Source organism: Natrix helvetica (assembly GCF_964273705.1).
Source record: "Natrix helvetica genome assembly, chromosome: 2".
Classification (NCBI taxonomy): Eukaryota; Metazoa; Chordata; class Lepidosauria; order Squamata; family Natricidae; genus Natrix; species Natrix helvetica.
In genome coordinates, this window is record NC_138552.1 from 246,396,035 (window position 1) to 246,417,989 (window position 21,955).

The 21,955-nt window shown below is 40.7% G+C and overlaps 1 protein-coding gene across 3 annotated transcripts in view; it reads right to left on the reverse strand.

Annotated features, from left to right (window-relative positions):
- HHAT (hedgehog acyltransferase) overlaps window positions 1–21,955 on the reverse strand; it is a 185,959-nt gene that overhangs the window by 104,853 nt on the left and 59,151 nt on the right. For 2 of the 3 annotated variants that reach the window (XM_081942244.1, XM_081942245.1), the window contains exon 9: window positions 1,538–1,573. The exons of the other annotated variant lie outside the window; for it this stretch is intronic. In XM_081942244.1, the coding sequence (XP_081798370.1) occupies window positions 1,538–1,573 (36 nt within the window). The remainder of the gene's footprint in view (window positions 1–1,537; window positions 1,574–21,955) is intronic. 3 annotated transcript variants of the gene reach the window in all.

Genomic DNA, 21,955 nt, shown 5'->3' on the forward strand with positions numbered 1-21,955 from the left:
CCTCTAAATTATAAACATATAAATGTGAACTATATTTAAGAAAAATAAAGTCTGATGAAACAGGTGCTTTATCTTATAGTCTTATCATAAAGCATTTAAAGTATACCATCATTTTCCAGATGAAGAAAGTGCAAAAGAAAAACATAACCTGCCACTTTTCCCCCTACCCCTTTCCTCCTCAAACAATAGAGAAATAGTGCTTACAAAAAAGCAATAGGTGAGCAAATAACTTTACAGATTTAAGAACTTGTTTCAGGGATTTTTTTAAAAAGCATATTTGCATATGAATCTCTGGTGGGGGAAAAACAACTTTGCAGTCTTGCCAACCTCTTACACATCAGAACAATGAAGTGTCTTCTTTCCTGATGAAACTATTCCCACAAATCCCATTATCATGAAGGTATAATGATAATAATGGAACAGAAGCAAGATTGCAAATCACCAATCTCTCTTCTCATTAGCAAAATGACTTTCCATACCGCAGTTTAATGAAACAGCAAAATATCAGGGATTCTCTCAGGTATCTGCTATCTTCTTATTTAGCATATTAATATTTCTATGTATATCATTAAAATATACCCAGTTTTTTACTGTTATCCAGTTGCCTACTCCTGCTTTCATATCATATTTATTTTACTTCTTGACTAATAAATATTAAATGAACTAATTTGGCCATAATTGCTTATTCTTCTTTTTGTACCATCTAGAAAACTGAGAAATTATGCAATCCTTGATGAACACTGAGCTTGGTTGTCTGCTTAGAGACATTTCATTACACCAATGAAATGTCTCATGGACTGATAACATCATAATACATTGATGAAGTTACCTAGTTGGGTAGTGAAATGTCTGCAAGAAAGCAAGCTGAGAGACTCTATAGTTCAATCCTGAGCTACATATATTCACTTCTGTGAGTGAATTTTTATATTTATATTGAGAAAAAAATCACGTTTCTATATTTATTCTATCAGTCTGCCAATGAAATAGTGTAAGCATCAAATAAAGTTTAAATAAATAAATCATGGTCGCAGAATTATATTGTAAAGCCTATAAATCAAGTTGCCGTCTGGTGGAGAATGCTAAACAATTTGCATTCAGGTCCTGTTTTCTAGTTCTACTACTAAATCATTTTACATGGTTTTTTTGACATAGAGGATGAAATGTTTCTGCTGAACAAACCTTTCTATTAGAAGAACCAAGGACCAGGAAAAAGTCAATGTCAAGAACTTTGAAAGTTTACTCAGAGCATTCTCCATACCACCACAACCATTTTTTGAGGTTGGAGGGAGCACAGTCCTGCTAATAAAATCTTGGGTTTTAATTCATCCTATTTGTTAAATAGGAAATCCCTCCATAACTTTAGCAGAGTCATTTGGAGTTGGGCAGTGATAAAATCAAATCAATAAAACAGAACTCAAATGTTACTGGATCACATCAACAGTACTACAAACCATCTAGGAAGTATGATAAAAAAAGAAATAACTCATTGGACTGTAGGCCTTAATCAGGAGTGATATAACAAAATTTTTTGACTTACCTAATAAGGAACCTATGTAATCCAACATCAAAACTTCTGTGGAAGAAAGAAAGGGGAAAGGAAGGGGAGGAGAAAGAAAGAAAAAATATTATAATTTTTATAAGACGCAGGTTTGAAATCATGACAATAATCAAAATGTATTCTAACTGGTCACCCAGTTAATATTAATACGTTTCTTGGTTCATATAAAATGAAAACTATAATTGACCAAAAGGAAAAATGTTTCCAAATTGTTTCTTCTAGCCATATAGGAAAATGAATGGAGAAAGTACTAAAACATTAGATTTACTATAGATTTTCCTATTTTTAAAATTTGCTTAGTGAGACATGAAGGCGTAACCACTGAAACAGGCTGAAAAATGAGCTTGAAATCACACTTTAAAAAATAACTAGATATTAAATTATGCTACTGACATAAACCTACGTGGAGAATCAAAAGATCTACAGTATGTAATGTTTTTACTCAGATCTGCCTGGCTTTTGAAAAACTCAGGCAGGTTTTTCAGGTTCTGCTGTCTTCTGTATTAAAAACAAATCTAATTTTGGATGTTTGTTGATCTTTTTGATTATTCCAATTCCTAAAAGAATATTAAAAATTAGAAAAAAATTAGAAGGAAAAATTAGCATAAATTCAGTGGAAATTATGTATCAGATAATTGATACATAATACAATACAATACAATAGTAGAGTTGGAAGGGACCTTGGAGGTCTTCTAGTCCAACCCCCTGCCTAGGCAGGAAACCCTATACCGTTTCAGACAGATGGCTATCCAACATCTTCTTAAAGACTTCCAGTGTTGGGGCATTCACAACTTCTGGAGGCAAGCTGTTCCACTGATTAATTGTTTGTGGTGGGTGGGTGCGGGGGAATATTAATAATACGTGGTGGGTGTATTAATAATACGTGGTGGGTGGGTGCGGGGGAGCGCACGCATTGCATTTGTGGGTTCGCGCATTTTGGGCACTTGGTCTGGAAAAGGGTAGCCATCACTGTCCTAAGGTATCAGTTTTTAGTCCCACAGCATATTTGTGTGTCACAAAAGGTCTGGAGATGTACTACATTGTTTGTGAGTCCCAAGTAAATGATGGGAAGTCAACCCCACATCTGCCATCACCAAGAGTGGATTGCCTCTATTTTTCCTCCTGAAGAATATTTTGTCATCACAAAGATAGCAATTAAAACATTTGTTCCTTTTTCAGCATCTTATCTATGTGAGGCTGGTTTCCAGTTATGACACAATAAAGAGCAACATCAGGTTGTGGCTTCAAACACTAGAGAAGGATTTCAGGACATGCTTGTCAACCATCCATCTTTGGACAAAGGACATCATGAAACATCACACCAAGCACAGATTTCTCACAAATTTATTTTTAATTATTGAATGTTAAGCACAATCATAAGACATTTTTTAATGAGATCTTTAAAAACGTATGGTGTGCCTTGACAAATTTAGCACTTGTTAATGTGACATGAGATGAAAAATGTTGAAAACCACTGTCGTACGGCGTCACATATGCCCTGAAGTTATTTGCCAAGTGTTCTTATTTCACCAGGAATATTTCTTTTTTTAAAAAAAAGATTTTTTTAAAAAAAATTTGGTTAAACAAACAAACACAAAAAAATAAAATAAAATCATCTTTCATTACATATTATAGAAGTGTGTCGGTTGATTACAAATAACTTCCGTGCATCTCTTCCACAGTCATTACTTATAATTCATATCACATTGTATATTTTAAATCAAAAATCTTTATATATCTTACTAACAACATCCCACAATTCTCATTTGACTATAATTGTTTTAACGTCCTTTTGCATAAAATAATCCAAAATTGAAAAACACAACCACATAATGACATTTCATTAATTATTTCTAATATCATCCAATAACATTATACATTTATAACATGTTCTAAGTAAGAATTAATTATGATTGATAACAAGGTTTCTAATCCTCCTTTCCAAATCGCTGTTTACAACTTATATCCCAATTCCTTTTATTAAACCAGTACACACACACACACACAAACATATATATATATATATATATATATATATATATATATATATATATATATATATATATATATATATATATATATATATATATATATATATATATATATATATATATATATATATTGTGTTACAACCCCTGGTATGCCTAAATATAGGAGGAAGGTCACACTCCCTCTTTCTGTCCTTCGGCTTCATCACAGAAGACCATGCAGGCAGAAAACCATATTTTTATTTTTAATGTTGCCTTTTATATTTGTGTTGTATTTGTACTGATAAATAAATAAAGGGAGACTAGGATAGATCTATTTCGAGCTAATTAGCTCTCATCAGCTAGCCATACCCTTACTGGGATTAGAACCCAGGCTGTATATATCTTAGGCAGGAGTCTTAACCACTAAGCCACGGGTTCTCTTCCTTATCAGTTGAGCCAGGGAAATAAGTATATATTTGTGTTACAACCCCTGGTATGCCTAAATAGAACCCGTGGCTTAGTGGTTAAGACTCCTGCCTAAGATATATACAGCCTGGGTTCTAATCCCAGTAAGGGTATGGCTAGCTGATGAGAGCTAATTAGCTCGAAATAGATCTATCCTAGTCTCCCTTTATTTATTTATCAGTACAAATACAACATATATATATATATATATATATATATATATATATATATATATATATATATATATATATATATATATATATATATATATATTGTTCACTATATCCCTTGTCATTTCATTGTTATTGTTATAGATATTATTTATTAACAAAAATTCCTTCGCTAAATATATCAAATTTCCTCTCATCAAACCAACACGTTTGTACCTTATTATCCTTATCAATTATTTATTTAACATAGCACTCTAGAAATTACTAAATTACTAATCACTAATTACTAAAATTAACTAATTTTTTATTATCAACTTTCATATATCAGCCTGTATCCTTCCAGTAATAATACAATCTTATTTCTTTTGTCATTTGCGCAATTGATCTTCTATTTATTTCCTTAATAAAATTTCTGTGGACTTCTCTCCGCAGCTTGTTGCTTGTAGCATCACTTAAGAAATCTCGATGCCCTCCATCTGCTATTTTAATCAGTTTATCTTTGGTTGTCAATCTTGCTTCTGAGAAGTTCTCTCTCCTTAAATCCATCGTTTTTCCTCTTTTTTCTTCTTCCATGCCTTGAAATCTGGGATATAGTTCCTATCAATCTAATTCCCTTTTCCATACTCTCCTTTTCCCACTTTCAACCATGTTCACTCCACTGGTAAAGTAATCAGTTGTCTTGTCTTTATAATCATTTTCCCCTTCAATTTTTGGGAATCTGACCCCATCATTTTTTGCTGTTATAAACTCTATTTTTTCCATCTTCTTCTCAATTCTCTCTGTTATTTCTAATAAATTTTGAATTCTGGCCAGGATGTTTTGCAAAGTTAATGTTTCTTTTGAATATTGTGCCATTTTGGCAAGCTGGTAGATACTGCCACTCTGGCTTTCAAGCTTCTTATATTAAATTAGCTTAAACACAAGTTCATTTACGATCTTCAAAAAAGATGATTATGTTTCTTTTTCTCTCCCACTGCCAATAGGACTCTCAAAATGCACCTGTAAAAACAATTCATGTCCTTGCTTCTTATCACTTTCTATAAACAAGTTGCCAAGCCTCGAGATACAAAGTCAGTGAGATCAAAAGGAAAAGGGAAAGTGCATTGTTTCAAAAACTCAAGCCTCCAGCCTCCAAGTAGCAGTATTGCTTCCCACTCTGTAATGTTATTTCAAACTTAAAAGAAACAGAGTTCTTAAATAGAATTAATAGCAAGTATTAAAAGTCCTTGTTGAGATAAAGAAGACTTTAATCCATAGGTTAAAAAATAAAATAAAAAATAGAAGAAGAAAAACTGATCCGTTCTCTTTAAAAAAAAAAGTTGTGAGCACTTCTATCCACAAAGTAAAATTACAAAGAAAAAGACACACACTATCCAAAGCAATCCAATACAGGTTAATTTCGCCGCTTATTTTCTTCTGCTTTCGGATTTAATTTAACTTTTTAAATAAACTTGGGGGGCAGTCTTTTCCAAAACAGTAAAGTTTCCTCACACTTTTTCTTTCTGCTTTCCTTCCGTTCCGGAGCCATCTCAACTTCATCAGCCTGGGGCTGGACATTTTGTCGCCAGCTTGAAGAACTACTCTTGGATCGATCAGGGACTTTGAGATGTCCCTGAGATCAGCAAGACGTATTCTTCCTGTTCACTGTCTCTACGGGATGGTTTAGGTCCGATTGGACCACCAGGCGGAAAAAGTATCAGCAGCGGTCTTGGAACATCAGACCGCACGTCCGTATGGTCATGACGTTGGCTCCTCCTTCACCAGGAATATTTCTTTCTCAGCATTTTGAGAGTAATCTTAATTTACAAAACAGAATGTAGGATATATCATGCTTGTTGCACCATATTGCATTGAGACACAACTCCATGATGTCTGATTATATCACTTCAAATTTGCCCCTCCATCATGCATTTACTGAAACAATTTTGGTCAGAAGAGAAGGAGCTGCACATTCACTAGAGAAGGCAAAGGGAAGGTAGAATATCTTTTAGAGAAATCTTATTTACATAGCAAACAATTTCATGCCGAGGTTGTCAAAATATGCTCTGCTTTTCAGATGCCCCTGGATTTCATTATCCCAAATCAGTATGGCCAAGAATTAGGAGGAATGGCAGATGGCTGATGTACATAGTTTTTCTGCTAGCTTATTATTACAATCTTTTAAAGAATTTAAGCCAATAAGCTGCCTTTCCTCATCTTTTTGCAAAGGTAATCCTTTAAGAGGAAACTGAAGATAGTAATCACCAAGAACTCCTCAATTCATAGGTTCATAATATAGCAATCAATATGCATGCATTTGGGCCAGTAATGGTATTCTATTCTCTTCACTACCGGATCGGTAGCTGGAGTGTGCACATCTGGGCACGTGCAGAAGGTCCGTGATGACATCAGGATGGGTAGGTGGTGCCTTGTGCCGCCACCACTACCGGTTCGCCTGAACCGGTGCAAACCGGCAGCATACCACCTCTAATTTGGGCTAATACTATTGGTATCAGCATTTTCAGGATTTCTGTAGAAGGAAAACCTAGACATGAATGCTTTTTACCTAATTCAGTCATGTTAAACAGACACCACATGAGAAAGTGATTATCTGGTATGATTACAGCTGAGCTGAATGTATACTTGTATATAGAAAGCCCATTTTGTCTTAATTTCAGTTTAAAAAACGTAACTCGGCTTTGGTTTGAAGGGAAGAAAACCCGAGGAAGTAGGAGCAGCTAAGGGAAGAGACACCGTAGGAGATTTGAAAATAATAGTCGTGGAGATCAAAGTTGCCCTTGAGATGAAGGAAGAAAAAGGGTTTAAAAGGCTTGAAAAAAAATGTGGACTTGGGTCCAGCAAAGTTCCTTCACAGCAAATTGGCTCAAGAGCCTGAAAGGACAGCTCAAAGACAAATGTGTATAAAAATAAATCAATAATGGAAACAAAGCCAGAGACAAACACAATTAAACTTTGGAGGAGTTCCTATGTTTTCTGATGTTAAGAAGCAATAGAAACAACTTAGGCATCAATATTCAATATTTCCTTCCAGAGGGACATTTGAACAGATGATGAGGCATCTGTCTGTATTGGTACTATTAACCTTTCCTTCCCTCTTTCGGGACAGAAGAATATGTGATAAAATAACAGTTTTCTCCTACAGGGTAGAATTTGGCAAAACATTCACTATGAATGGTAAGTAGGATTTGGCCTCTACCTCTTGTGGAACTTGCAAACATTAAAATCCTTTGTGACAGGAAGCCTAAGAAATGCGAAAAAAACTTTTGTGAAAATTCAGGAAGGATGTGCATGCAGAGAGCATAATAAAGCAAGGAGGCCTGAATGTTTTTCTGCACTAGTTTTTTTTTTTTGTCTGACTGACTGACTATATTGTGTTTGGGTATCATCTATTCCTTCCACTGAATGATTTCTGAAACCCTTTCCAATTTCTCCTTTTCTTTTCACCCAGAGGACCCTTTTCTATTTATTCTAAGAAAGAGATATCTATTTATACACCAAAGTATGGGAGGGGGGATGAAAGAGAGAGAAGAGAAAGAATGAATTATGGGTAAAATATTTTTAATCTTAATGTCATTCTCAGACATTTCAGAAAATAAGAGTTTCATAAATTTTTTCTGAACACATCCCTCCTTGCATTCTTTTTCTCTTTTTCTGTGTACTGAAGATTGTAATAGAAAAAAGGGAGTGCCATGAACTGATTTTAAATGTGAAGATCATCTACGCCTACCATTTCTTTTTTGGGCAATCAATGTTCCTGTAGAATTAAAAGACTGGGTAATGGACTTGGGTCCTGTTAGATTGGGTAATGGATAGGAACACACAGGCTAACGGTAACAGCAGCTCTTTATTAAATGCAACAAGTGAGGACAATCCAGCGAAGGTTGAGTCTGACAGCAGCCCTTTTATAGGGACCTGTCAAACCCTTCGACCAATGAGATCAAACAGGAACAGAGGACCAAAACAGAGGACCTTGGTGGAAACCACTATAGTTGAAGCTAGTATGTAACACCCTTCCCTCTTAGATGGAACAATCCTACTGGTCACGTAGTCATGCAGGTAGGCGGGCTTTTGGGTAGCTCTGCCTGACCTGCGCAGTTCAGTCGGAGGGTGTTCTTTGAGCAGGTCAGACAGACCTGTTTGCTGCACAGCTCCACTTGGATGGAGCTTCTAGAGCAGGTTTGCTCAGAGCTCACTGCGGGCCTGCAACACAAACAGATAAGTTCCCCGGTACTCTCGTGCTTGAGCTGCCTGTGGAAGGAGTGCCGTATTGCTCCCTTTGGGTAGGGCTTTGGCTAACTCGTGCAGGAGTTACCTCTGGTTGTCTAAGAGTAGAGTTGGAGAGGTGGCCACGGAGTTGGTCAATGTGCCTTCTCCAATCCTGACCGTCCTCGAGCTCTATGAGATAACAGCCAGACCCGGTGATGCCTATCACTGTGGCAGGAATCCACAGAGTTCCCCCGGTGTAATTGTGGGCATAAACTAAATCTCCTACGCTAAAGTTCCAAATTTTGATTGTGGAGTCAGGGAGTGATGGGGCAGAATAGTTTGGGTGTAGCCGGTCTAAGTGGGACCTTAGCCGGTGACCCATGAGAAGCTTGGAGGGGCTTCTCCCTGTAGTGGCAGTGGGTGTTATGTGTTGGATTAGCACAGCGATGGCGAAACTTTTTTGGCTCGCATGCCATAAGTGGGGGGAGTGCAGGGGAGTCGTGTGCAGGCGTGCCGCACCCATAATGCAATGCACGACCCCCCCAGTGCACATGCGTGCACTACAGGCAGGACCCCCCATTTTTGCATGCTTTTTTCGCCCTCCCCAAGCTCCAGAGGCTAGATAGGAGCATAGGGAGGGTGAAAACAGCCTCGTCCGCCCCCTCGGAAGCCCTCCGGAGTCCATTCCCGAACTTCCAGTTTGCCCGTAGGTTTTTTGCGCTTCGGAGGCTTTGGGGAAGCTCATGAAGCCTCTGGAGGGCTCCAGGGGCGGGGGAGGCTCTTTTCGGCCTCCCCAGGCTCCTATAAAGCCTCTGGAGCCTGGGGAGGGCGAAAAATTGCTTTTAAAAAGGGTGAACTCAGCTGGCCAGCGCGCGCATGCTGATAAATGGCTCCACATGCCTGATAAATGGCTCCGCGTGCCACCTGGATTAGCAGATAATGGTCAACCCATGTTTGCCAATCTCCCAGGGCCATCCTAGAGAGGGTCTCTTTTGCCGATCTCAACATTCTGTCCACCTGACCATTGGAGGCCAGATGGAATGGTGCGACCAGGGCATGTCTGATTTCCTTTGCTGCTAAGAAGGTCTCAAATTGCATGGCCCTGAATTGAGGCCCATTGACAGAGACCAAGACGTCAGGCAGGCCATGTGTGGAGAAAAGTCTCCGTAGTACCTTGATGACCACTTCTGCCGTAGTGGAGGTCATCAGCACTACCTCTAGCCATTTCAAGTAGGCATCCGCAACTACGAGGAATGTCTAGCCATTAACTGGACCAGCAAAATCAATGTGAACCCTAGACCACGGTGCTTGAGGTCGCTCCCACTCCTTAGTGGGTGCCTCTGGGGGAGCTGGTCTGGACTCCTGGCACGGTGTGCAGCTAGCCACCCATTCTTTGAGCTCCCTGTCCATGTTAGGCCACCACACGTAACTTCTAGCCAAAGACTTCATCCTGACAATTCCAGGATTCCCTACGTGTAAAGTCTCTAATACTGCAATGCGCAGTTTGCGTGCAACAACGAGCTGGTCCCCACACAGCAAACAGCCATTTACAACAGATAGGTCATTTCTCTTATGATAATACATTTTGAAATCAGACCCAACAGGCCCCTTGGGCCACCCCCTCCATACCCAGTTCAAAACCTGTTTGATCGTGGAGTCTCTGGCAGAGTGGCTGGCAACGTCACTAAACGAGACGGAACCAGTCTCTAAACAGTCAATGCGAAAAACTGGCATCTCGGGGTTAGGGTCTGCGAGTAGTTCGTCAGTGCTCTCGTTGACACTGGTCACTTCTAGCCCCAGGGCTTCGAACCAGTCAAGCCCCAGGAGGCTCTGTAGGTTTCCGCTAACCACCGTCACCGGGAGCTGGCTGCTGAAATTGTTGTAGTTCACCCGAAAGGTGCCCTGGCCCACGACGGGGACTCGGTTCCCCTGGTAATCACAAAGGCAGATGTCAGGGGTGCATAGATGCTGCTTCTTCAGGCTAGGGCTAGCCTGCTTTAGCGTAGACCAGGCATGATGGTTAATGATGACCCTGTGTCGATCTCCATCCCGCATGGAGAGTCCTCAATGCGGACTGTGACCTTCAGATTCTTTGACCGCCTTGTGCAGACTTGGCCAATTGACGTGTGGTAGGTGACTCTGGTGTCGCCCTCTGAGCGCCATGATGGTGGCTGCCATGCCCCTTGGTCAGGTCTCTGCTGGCGGTTAGGTTGGCTTCTTGGCTGCCAGATCATCGGGGGGTGCTTGCTTCGGCAAACCTTGGCAATGTGCCCCTTTCACACGCAGCGCTGGCAGATAGCGTCGCGGAAATGGCAAAATGATCTGGCATGGTCTCTGCAGCTAGCGCAAGGTGGGAGACGCGGTTTGAATTTGTGTGCCGGCTGGGTGCGGCTACTGCACATGCGGCAGCTGTCATCTTCTTTGCCTTCTGAGCTCTTGGCCTCTGCAGTCTTGCGATGTGAGCGTGCGCTCTTCCGCACGTCCTGCGAAGTGCCCTGGCGCTGCAGGGTTTCTGCATAATTAACGGTCGATTCTGATGCCCTGGCTTCGTCCAAGGCAATTTGCAGAGTGAGGTCAGACTTGGCAAGTAACCTCCTCTGTAAATTAATGTCCCGCACACTGCATATTATGCGGTCAAGAATGAGTTCATCTATGTCTCAGAACTCGCAGTACGCTGCGGCCTTTAGTAGCGCAGCAACGTACTCGTTGATTGATTCGCCTTCCCGCTGGTTGCGAATGTTAAATTCATGCCAGTGAATGTGCTTAGACGGCTTGGGAGCGTAGTGGGTCCTCAGCGTCTGCTGGAGCACAGACCAAGCGACCGATTATAGCGGCGTTGGTTCTGACAGGTCTTTGGCAGTCTTGAACACTTCCCATCCACAGTAACTGAGGAACATGTTCTTCTTGCGGCCTTCAGAAAGGCCCATGAAGTCATTGGCCTCGAGGAAGCAGTCAAACCGTAGCATATATGAGTCCCAGTGCTCGGTGACTTGGTCATATGGAGTCAGTGGGACCTGCATGCCCATTTTGTGTCCTGAGGGCATTTTGAGTTTGCCGCTCAAAAATGGCTGCTTGAAGCCACGCTGAGCTCTGGGTTGGATGTACTGGATTGCTATGCTCTTTTTGGTTCGCCAAGTTGCCTTCCAATCCCACCTTCGTCGCCAGTGTTAGATCGGGTAATGGATAGGCACATACAGGCTAACGGTAACAACAGCTCTTTATTAAATGCAACAAGTGAGGACAATCTAGTGAAGATTGAGTCTGACAGCAGCCCTTTTATAGCGGGCTGTCAGACCCTTCAACCAATGAGATTAAACCTCTGTTCCCGCTGGAACAGATGACCCTGGTGGAAACCACTATAGTTGAAGCTAGTATGTAACAGGTCCTTTTTCAGGTTTGCAGCTATAAAAAATATAACATTTAAGGGGAGGAGGAGGGAAAAGTTCATTTAATTCTATAAGACACAGGGAAAAATTCATCACTAAAGTAACTAATAGAAGATAGACTATGGATTATTCTAACAGTAGTGGAAGCTGCATGCTTTTCCTACTGATGTAAAACTCAGTTTGAAAACACCCAGTTCTTATGACACATTCTCTGATTCAAATAAGTAACTTCTGGCTTTTAAGATTAGATTTCAAAAGCATTTTTTTTTAAATTGAAGGAATGAATTCCTATGACTAGAACACCTGAGCACCATGGCAGTTCTAAAATATAGACAAATCTGATAGGTCCTTAGTACTCTCTGAAGTTGAATGCTTTCTTGCAGATTTCATTTCCCAACTGGGTAACATCACCAGCATTGATATTAAATCTAGTTTGGCAATGAAACACGTGCAAGAAAACAACCAAACTCAAAGAGCACCAAGGACCCCTCGTTTCAACCTTGAGCTACAAACATTCTCTTTTATTGATAGGCAAATTCCCCAGACACTATGCTTCAGGAATAATGCATGTATTACATTCGAACTAATCTGTGTAGGAGGGGAAAGCATGTAAAATAATTTGTGCAACCATACTCAAAGTATTAAAATGATCTTTAAAAATATCTACTTTTTATTTGACAGGCTCATCGAGATTTTAATGCCCTCAATTGAAATCCATTTAGCACAGAGAAACCAAAAGCTCTTCACAGAGAAAGAGAAAAGAATATGTCAGCTTGTCTGCCCCTTCACTGCTTTCAGACCTCAGTGGCTGAACAATGTCTCAGAGGTGAAATAATCACTGTAAGATATCAGGGAACACAAGCAGGGCAAAGAAAAGGCTAACCACAGGTAGAAACAAATCACTTAGAACCATAAATTGCATATCAATGAAAGACCAGCACAACTATGATATTAGTTTCCATTTTTTTGCAAAGTATGTATGTCTTTTTCACACAGAGATAAGGGCAGTGGATATCAGGTTGTAGACTATATGTGCTGGCTGTAGGCAAGTAGGCAGGCCAGGATCTCAAATATTAGGGCGCTCCTTCTCACTCATGCACACATTTGCACAAATAAACAAAGAAAACATTTTTATTCAACCATTAATCTCATTCACACATTGCACTAAGCCAAAACTTGCTTCAATATGATTTACTGATGAAAAAATGGCTGATTTCATGCCAGTAATGAATTGCATAACTTGATTTGTAAATCTATACTTTCTTGTCTTCTCTCTCTCATACATACCCTTCCTAGCTCAGCTCGGTATATAAGAAAGTGGAAGAATATATTTTCCTCTCCTTGTGCTTTGAAAGCCCTCAATGTTATGCTCTTCTGTTGTCTGCAAACAACTGACCATGAAAAGTAGTGAGCTATACTGCAGAATGTCAGCAATCTTGATACTTCTCACCATTTTCAGTGCTGGAAAGAACAGCTGATTGACACATCTTTTGCTTTTTCCAATTTCAGTCTAACCAGCAGCAAGATGGCATCTTTTGGCTTACCGTATTTTTTTAATAAGACACACCGGAGTATAAGATGCACCAAGATTTTGAAGAGGTAATTTTTTTAAAAAAAGGTTTTGCACTCAGCAGGCTTCCAACTCTTCTGCATGCCTCACTTTTTGTAAAAAATGGGGCATGCAGAGAGTTTGAGAGGCCTGCAAAGTGTTCCTGGCGGCTAGGGGGGTGCGAAAACGAGTGAAAAACAGCCCATTTTTCACAAAAATGGGCCTGTTTTTTGCCCAAAGAAGGGCATGCATAGCCTTTAGGAGGCTTGTAGAGTTCTCCTAGGGACTGGGGGAGGGGGCAAAAATGAGAAAAAAATGGCCTATTTTTCACAAAAACTGGCGCTTTTTCCCCATAAAAAGGACATGCATAGCCTTTAGGAGGCTTGTAGAGTGCTCCTGGGGGCTGGGGGGGGGCGCAAAAACAAGCAAAAACTGATCTGTTTTTTGCTCGTTTTTGCCTTCCCCAGTCCCCAGGAGCACTTTGCAGGCCTCCCAAACCCTCTACATGTCAATTTTTGTGAAGGGAACAGGGTTTCGGGAGGCCAAAAATGCTGTATTCAGTGTATAAGACACACCCAGATTTTCACCCTCTTTTTTGGGGGAAAAGGTGTGTCTTATACTCCGAAAAATACGGTACCTTAAAGTCAGCTAAGTCCATTCATTATCCTTTCCTCTTATATACAAACCACATAGATCCAAGCTGCTTGTATGTGTTTAGCATTATAAATGAACTATTTGGGACTTCTGGGGAAAAAATAGAGAACTGAAAATAGTTCTGAGAAAAACAGAGCTGATGACTGTGGTGAAATGAAGAGCGGTTGAGTGGGCCAACTCTTCCAAATTCCTCTCCAGACAAGGAGATGATTTGAGATCACCGCCAAGAGTTCCAGACGGTTGTGCTTCACAAGGAGACCAAAAACAGCAATTTCTGGCAGATTGAGAACTTTGGTAGACAAGAGAATGAGTTTTCTTCAATCCTTAGTAAAAGAAATTTTAAATACAAGTTTAACAATTTTTTTAAAAGGAAGAGGGTAAGCAGCAAAAGGGTGATTAGAGCTTTGATTTTGGAAAGTTACAATGGACCAGGAGTCCAGATGGATTTGAAATAAGGCTTTAGAATTAATTATAATAATCCTTCCCATGAAAAAATGATCTTCTTTTGAACATGATAGAATGGGAGTTTGAAGATTGGACACAAGTAGTATCTACAAGGAACTAAAGTTTACAATTAAATAAGAGCACTTAAATTTATTGGAATAAGAGGGAAGTCATTTCTTTATATATTTCTTTTCTTGTTCTTTAGTATATTCTTTTTTCTTTTTCTATGTGCCCCTTTCCTTTTTTAGTTTGTATTCATTTTTTAAAATCAAAGTTAACGATAACTTTCAATAAACAAATTATTAAAAAATAATTGGACCAATAAACTAATGCATTGTAATAAACTAAAAGTTTTTCCTCATTGTAGTCTTTCCTGTTTGTGTCCCATGCCCAAACTGGCTGGAAATGAATGTGTTTGAAGAAATCCTTTTCTAACTTTTAATGCCTTTGTCCACTTTGGCTTCAGAAATGGCCTGATAGTCTTGCCCCATAATTCTTGATTGATAGCTTTCTTGCTTCTTCCTCCACTACCATCTTGCCAGAATAGCAAATGCCAATTATTTTCCCTTTTGTAAGCATGTTTTTTGAGCACTGGTGGTGAGGAAAATAAAATATATCAATTTTATAGTTCTTCCAGTCACTTGAGCTCTAAAGCACTTGGCAAAACTCTTGTCAAGCTCATGCATTTTTTACCAAAAACAAAAAGAAATGGACAGCATTACACCGTCTTCTACTGAACTTAAAATCAAGCAGACAAAACACCAGAGTTTTACAGTTCTTCCACAAGGGAAAACTTGGGCAGAACACTTGTCAATGTCTCCCAATTAAAATAAAATAAAAAACAAAACAAAGGGCCAGCATTTCATACTTTCCCCCATTAAACATTTTTTTTAAAAAAACCCAAAACAAATAAATGGCCAATATGATTACAACTGAGCATCCACTTTCAATCCTTCCTTCCCATCTCCAGCCTTTCATGGTAGCAGCTCAATGTGAAATGGCCATCAAAGGCAGGGAATGGGAAACTGGGGTTCCTACTCACCAGAGCACATACATGCCAAATGAAATAGAGAAAGAGGTGGAAGATGGAATCAAGCACAGCAGGCAGACCATCATTTTTATTTAATTATAACTTTTACCAGTTGACTTTGAATCAGTTTGGGCTTTCCCCTGAGGTTGATTTCAAAATATTGCATTTTAATACAGATTAAACAGAACTTTTCGATGTTAAAGAATACTGAAAGATTGCTTTATTTAACATATAGATTTCCTATTAGAGGCATACAAACTGAATTCCAAGGATTACATGTGTGTGTCCCCCTTCCCCCAAAATAACTTGGCTGGGATCCGCAGAAATCTTCAAAAGTCATTACTGATATAATTTTTAATGTGAAGAACAGGGAAGCGCTCAAGTACATGACATGAAGATTAATGATATTTAATTGTGTAAATGAAATGTAAATGAAAACAAATTAAACACTTGACTCACCTCATTCATTATATATGAAAGATGTGCTTCATATACCACTCAAAGGTGAAGTGGGACCTTCACCAGGAAAAGCCATGAACTCCTCTTTATGCCTATTCTGGATTGCTATTTTAAGCTTTAATGGTTAAAGAAAAGCAGATATACTTGTTAATTTTATCAGTCATTCTGATTTTATTTCTATTCTAGAGCATGCCCATCCTGCTGGACGAGATCAAATGAGTAGGAACAACTAGACGGTCTCTCAAATAACACAAGCTATGGAGGGCTTTCAAGGTGACAATCAGTATTGAAGCCTGAACCTAAGGACGAGGCATCAGACTTGCTGAAGTAAACGGAACAGTTTTTATTGTCGAAGGAACAAGCTCAAAAGCAACTACAAAACAGTTCCTTGGTCTGCTTGACAGCTATTTATACGGAGCTGTCAAGCAGAGCAGCCAATGGTAACACAGCAAAAAGCCCACTTCTAGCCAGGCATGTCTTAGCTAATAGGCGCGAGCCTTTGGTTGCCGGGCTATCAGTCATATGTCGAGGACTTGCGGCTGGTCGTAAGTCGAGGACTAAAGACCGATCACAAGTCGAGGACATTACAATCAGCACTTTAAATTGCACTCAGAAGGACAATGACCATTGATGCAGCTGAAGAAGTAGTGTTGTTACATAAGCCAAATAACTGACATCATCTACTATTCTTGTAGCTACATTTTGCACCAGTTAAAGCTTCAGAATGTTCTTCAAGGACAGCCCCATATAGAACGTGTTGCAGTAGCTCAGATGGGAGGTCACGAGAGCATGAGTGAAAGTGAGCCAGGCCTCCTGGTCCAGAAATGAGCACAACTGGCATACAGCCCAAAGTTGCCTAAAGGCTCTCCTAGCCATGGCTACCACCTGCTCTTCTGGCAGGAATCATGAGTCCAAGAGGACCCTCAGATTTTACACCAGGTCTACATGAGGCTAGACCTGGTGTACAATCTAAAACAAAAGTAGAAAACTGCTAGCACTGGGATATCCAAGTACCCAATCACTCATTTTTGCTTAGGTTGAGCTGCAGCGTGTTGGACCTCATCTATCCCTTCAGGCTTATAGCCACTGTGACAGGACATCCACATCATCACTCAGGCATCCCGGGATGGAGATGTATAACTGGGTATCATCCAAATATTGGTGATACCTCACCTAAACTATGAAGAGACTTCATCCAGTGACATCATGTAGATGTTAAATAGGAGTGTAGAGAAAATTGAGCCCTGCAGCAGCATCCTAAATTTTTTAAAAAGGTGATAAGTCACTGCTTTTAAATTACAGACCTATCGCCAATATTGTGACAAAAATGTATGCTAGATTTCTGACAGCCAAGCTGAAGACTTAGGAAATCAAAGTGGTAGGTTTTTTGGAAGAACATGCTGAGTTTAGGAAAGGTTATCCCATGATTGATAATGGAATAGTTTTAGATGATTCAGTATGTAAATATACAAATGATGAAATATATAAACTATGAAAAAGGCAGAGAATATGCTATAGTCACTGACCTGAAGGCAGCCTTTTAGTTCTATTAATCAAGATTTGCTATGGACAAAAGTTAGATAATAAGAATTTGGAATGAAATCGGATCTGAGCATTAAATACAAATATTTCATTAAAAATTAAACTGATTCTAGCTTAATTTTATCTGAACCCATAAGTACAGCATGGGGAGTCACACAAGGCTATATACCAGCGATGGCGAACCTTTTTTGGCTCGCGTGCCACAAGTGGGGGGAGCGCGGGGGGGTCATGTGCAGGCGTGCCGCATCCATAATGCAACGCACCCCCCAGTGCGCATGCGCGCACAACGCACCCATTTTTGTATGCTTTTTTCGCCCTCCCCAGGCTCCAGAGGCTTTATAGGAGCCTGGGGAGGGCGAAAAGAGCCTCCCCCTGCCCCCGGAGGCCCTCCGGAGGCTTCAGGGAACGGCTTCCCTGAAGTGACTTCCGGGTTGCTCGGATGGTCATTTCAAGCGCTCTGAAGGCTTCAGGGAAGCCTCAGGATGGTCCCTGAACAGGCACGAGACGTGCGTCTCCATCACCCGGGCCCGGATCGCCTCCGCCGCGCGGCGTCTCGGGCCTGGCGTCCTTGCGCCGCTCTGCCCAGCCTCTGCGCGCTCGCCAGGGCCCGGCCTTCACATCGCTGCCGCCGCCGCCGCTGCCGCCAGGACGGGCTCAGCCGAAGGGAAGTCTGTCAGGCCTCGGCTGCGCCGCCCTCGCCTCCTCCTTCTCCTCCTCTAGCCGCGCCACGCCAGGCATGCCGCGCAGCCGCCTCGATCCCGGCCTCAGGCGGTGCCGCGCCATGCTCAATAGTTGCAACTCGGCTGCCTGCCGCCTTTCCCCTCCTTTGTCTCCCAGCCAGGGTGGCCCGCCGTCGAGTTGCGACTATTGCCGCCGCTGCTGCCGCCGTTCACAGGACCCGCCTCTCACCCTCTTCCTCCAGTCGGCAGGCTCCGACTCGTTCGCTGCCTGCCGGGCCCCGGCGCCGCGTTCGAGCCGGAGGGGGAAAGTAGGAGAAGGAGGACAACAAAGCCCCCTTCGCTTTCCCTGTCCCCCCCCCTTTTCGGCTTAATCCTTGCGACGCCCGCGCAAAGCCCCGAGGGGACGGATTCCTGTGTGGGACGCATGGCAGGAAGGCTATAGAGTCCCCCCTCCCTCCGCCGTCCAGATGGTCCCTGAAGCCTTCAGAGCGCTTAAAACGACCATCCGAGCAACCCGGAAGTCACTTCCAGGTTGCTCGGAGGGTGGTTTTAAGCGTTCCGAAGGCTTCAGGGAAGCCTCCGGACGGTCTTTGAAGCCTCTGGGAGGGGCGGGGGAAGCTCTTTTCGCCCTCCCCAGGCTCCTATAAAGCCTCTGGAGCCTGGGGAAGGCGAAAAATAGCTTTTAAAAAGGTGAACTCAGCTGGCCAGCGCACGCATGCCATAGGTTCGCCATCACGGCTATATATGGTCCCATTTTGTTCAAATTTTGCACTAATGACAGAAACAGCTCCCCCACACCATTCCCAATCCCAGACAGCCTGCTCTTTTAACATATGCAGATAAGAAGATTTTGTATCCCAAATCAGCTAAGATTGAACAGGCTATTAGATAGTTTGGATAATTACTGTGCAAGCAACCATTTTAAAAAATTCATTGGTTTTGGAAAGGCACCGAGGATAAGAGATGGCATATTGGCAGAAATGCCATTGAACAACATTTAATCTGACTGCTTTTATACATTATTACCACAAACCTTAGACATGAAACATTGTTCCTAAATATCTATATTCCTTAACTTGTTCAATGACATTTCTGCCAATATGCCATGTCTTATCCTTATTAAGGAATATAGATATTTAGGAACAATGTTTCCTGTCTAAGGTTTTTGGTAATAATGTATTTAAAAAGTCAGATTAAATGTGGAAGAGATGCTCAACAGATTAATGAAAAAGTAAATTACCCCTGTTATCACGCTAACAGATTATAAATATTGATCTCAATTATTGTATGAATTACAAACAAAGAAACCTTAAGAGTTTGCAGAAATGTACTTTAATTCTGGGAACACCCAAGTATACCTTGCTTGTTTCTAAGTTACTGGCAATTTTTAATATCAATACAATACAATACAATACAATACAATACAATACAATACAATACAATACAATACAATACAATAGTAGAGTTGGAAGGGACCTTGGAGGTCTTCTAGTCCAACCCCCTGCCTAGGCAGGAAACCCTATACCGTTTCAGACAAATAGCTATCCAACATCTTCTTAAAAGACTTCCAGTGTTGGGGCATTCACAACTTCTGGAGGCAAGCTGTTCCACTGATTAATTGTTCTCACTGTCAGGAAATTTCTCCTCAGTTCTAAGTTGCTTCTCTCCTTGATTAGTTTCCACCCATTGCTTCTTGTTCTACCCTCAGGTGCTTTGGAGAATAGTTTGACTCCCTCTTCTTTGTGGCAACCTCTGAGATATTGGAATAATGCTATCATGTCTCCCCTAGTCCTTCTTTCTCTTAAGCTAAACATACCCAGTTCCTGCAACCGTTCTTCATATGTTTTAGTCTCCAGTCCCCTAATCATCTTTGTTGCTCTTCTCTGCACTCTTTCTAGAGTCTCCACATCTTTTTTACATCGTGGCGACCAGAACTGAATGCAGTATTCTAAGTGTGGCCTTACCAAGGCATTATAAAGTGGTATTAACACTTCACGTGATCTTGATTCTATCCCTCTGTTGATGCAGCCTAGAACTGTGTTGGCTTTTTTGGCAGCTGCTGCACACTGCTGGCTCATATTTAAATGGTTGTCCACTAGGACTCCAAGATCCCTTTCACAGTTACTACTACTGAGTAAGGTATCACCTATACTGTACCTGTGCATTCCGTTTTTGTTGCCTAAATGTAGAACCTTACTCTTTTCACCACTGAATTTCATTTTATTAGATAGTGCCCAATGTTCAAGTTTGTCAAGATCCTTCTGTATCTTAAGCCTATCTTCTGGAGTGTTGGCTATTCCTGCCAACTTGGTATCATCTGCAAATTTGATGAGTTCCCCATTTATTCCCTCATCCAAATCATTGATGAAGATGTTGAAGAGTACTGGGCCTAAAACAGAGCCTTGGGGTACTCCACTGCATACTTCCCTCCATGTAGATGCAGTTCCATTGAGAACTACACGTTGAGTGCGGTTGGTCAGCCAGTTACCAATCCATCTGGTGGTGATGCTGTCTAACCCACATTCTTCTACTTTATCTAGTAGTAGGTTATGGTCTACCTTATCAAAAGCCTTACTGAAGTCCAAGTAAACTATATCAACGGCATTCCTCTCAGGACTAGAAAATCATACCGACTTATCAGTCCATCTTTTATCCAACTACTGGCTGAAATGAGATGCCTGAATGTCACCTTCCTGCCAGGAAGCTACAAGATCAATTAATTCTGAGTTTGCATAAAGATCATACCAGTTACTCAATGCTGTTGCTGAAATAAAAATGCTGTGGTATTTTTGCATGTTTGAATAGGATAAATGCCAAATGTGTAAGGATATTTTAATGCAAAATTACTTTGCCCCAAACCACAAAAATATACCACGATTAAGGCTCCTTAAATTTAGAGTAGTTCCATAATTCTGTTTGAAGAAAGTAGACAAATTCAGTTGGAGGAGAGAACTAATACTGGCAAGATTACATTTAATGTCTTCAGTTTTGAAAGGAAAGTAGGAATTCCATATAAGCAAAAGCCTTGTTCTTATGGATCAATCAGCAGAGATTTCCCAAAATCATTTGGGAGGGATGTCACAGACGTCAACAACATAGGCGTATTGCTCTATGGAGCACCAGCTTCATATTTTTTTAATAGAGATCTGAAGGTTGTTAGGAGTCTGCACCTTCCTTCCAGATTATCTACACAGCGGGGAAGGACAGTCAAAATTAGTTCATCTTAACTTTCTATTCTGAAGACAGAGCAAAATAGTCCACAGCTACTGTAACAGGTACAGGTTTAACCATTACTCTCCATTGAATATTTTATTTTTTTAGAGGTTAATGGCGGTTCAATACTAATGCACAAAGCTGTTTACTAGACGATCTTTATTACATTATAATGATTTTGGAAATGTGGAATCTGGGGATTTATACACAGCCAGGCTAAAGGGTATCTTAGTGTTATAATTGAATTTTGCATCTGTGGTAGCCTATTGATCCTTTATTTTTTTATTCTGATTCATATGACTTATGGTCAAATCAATGATTTTTTAGAAACACCTTTTTGCTTCCAGACATTTGAACAACATGTTAATGTTGTTCAAATGTTAATCAGTACTTGTGCTTAAACCTAAGCCTGAGATTCATTACCAAGCCTACATTCCCAACATATTAATAGGATTACACCAAGCTTGTGTAGGCATAAACAAGTTCATGTTATAATAAAAGCAAAAATAATATAATTACAGGAATAGCCACTGAGAAATCAGTGTAGAGCCTGCTTTTTTTTTAATTAGAGAGTTTTAATAAATTTTACAAATATATCCCCTTCGCCTCCCCTCCCTCCACCCCGATCC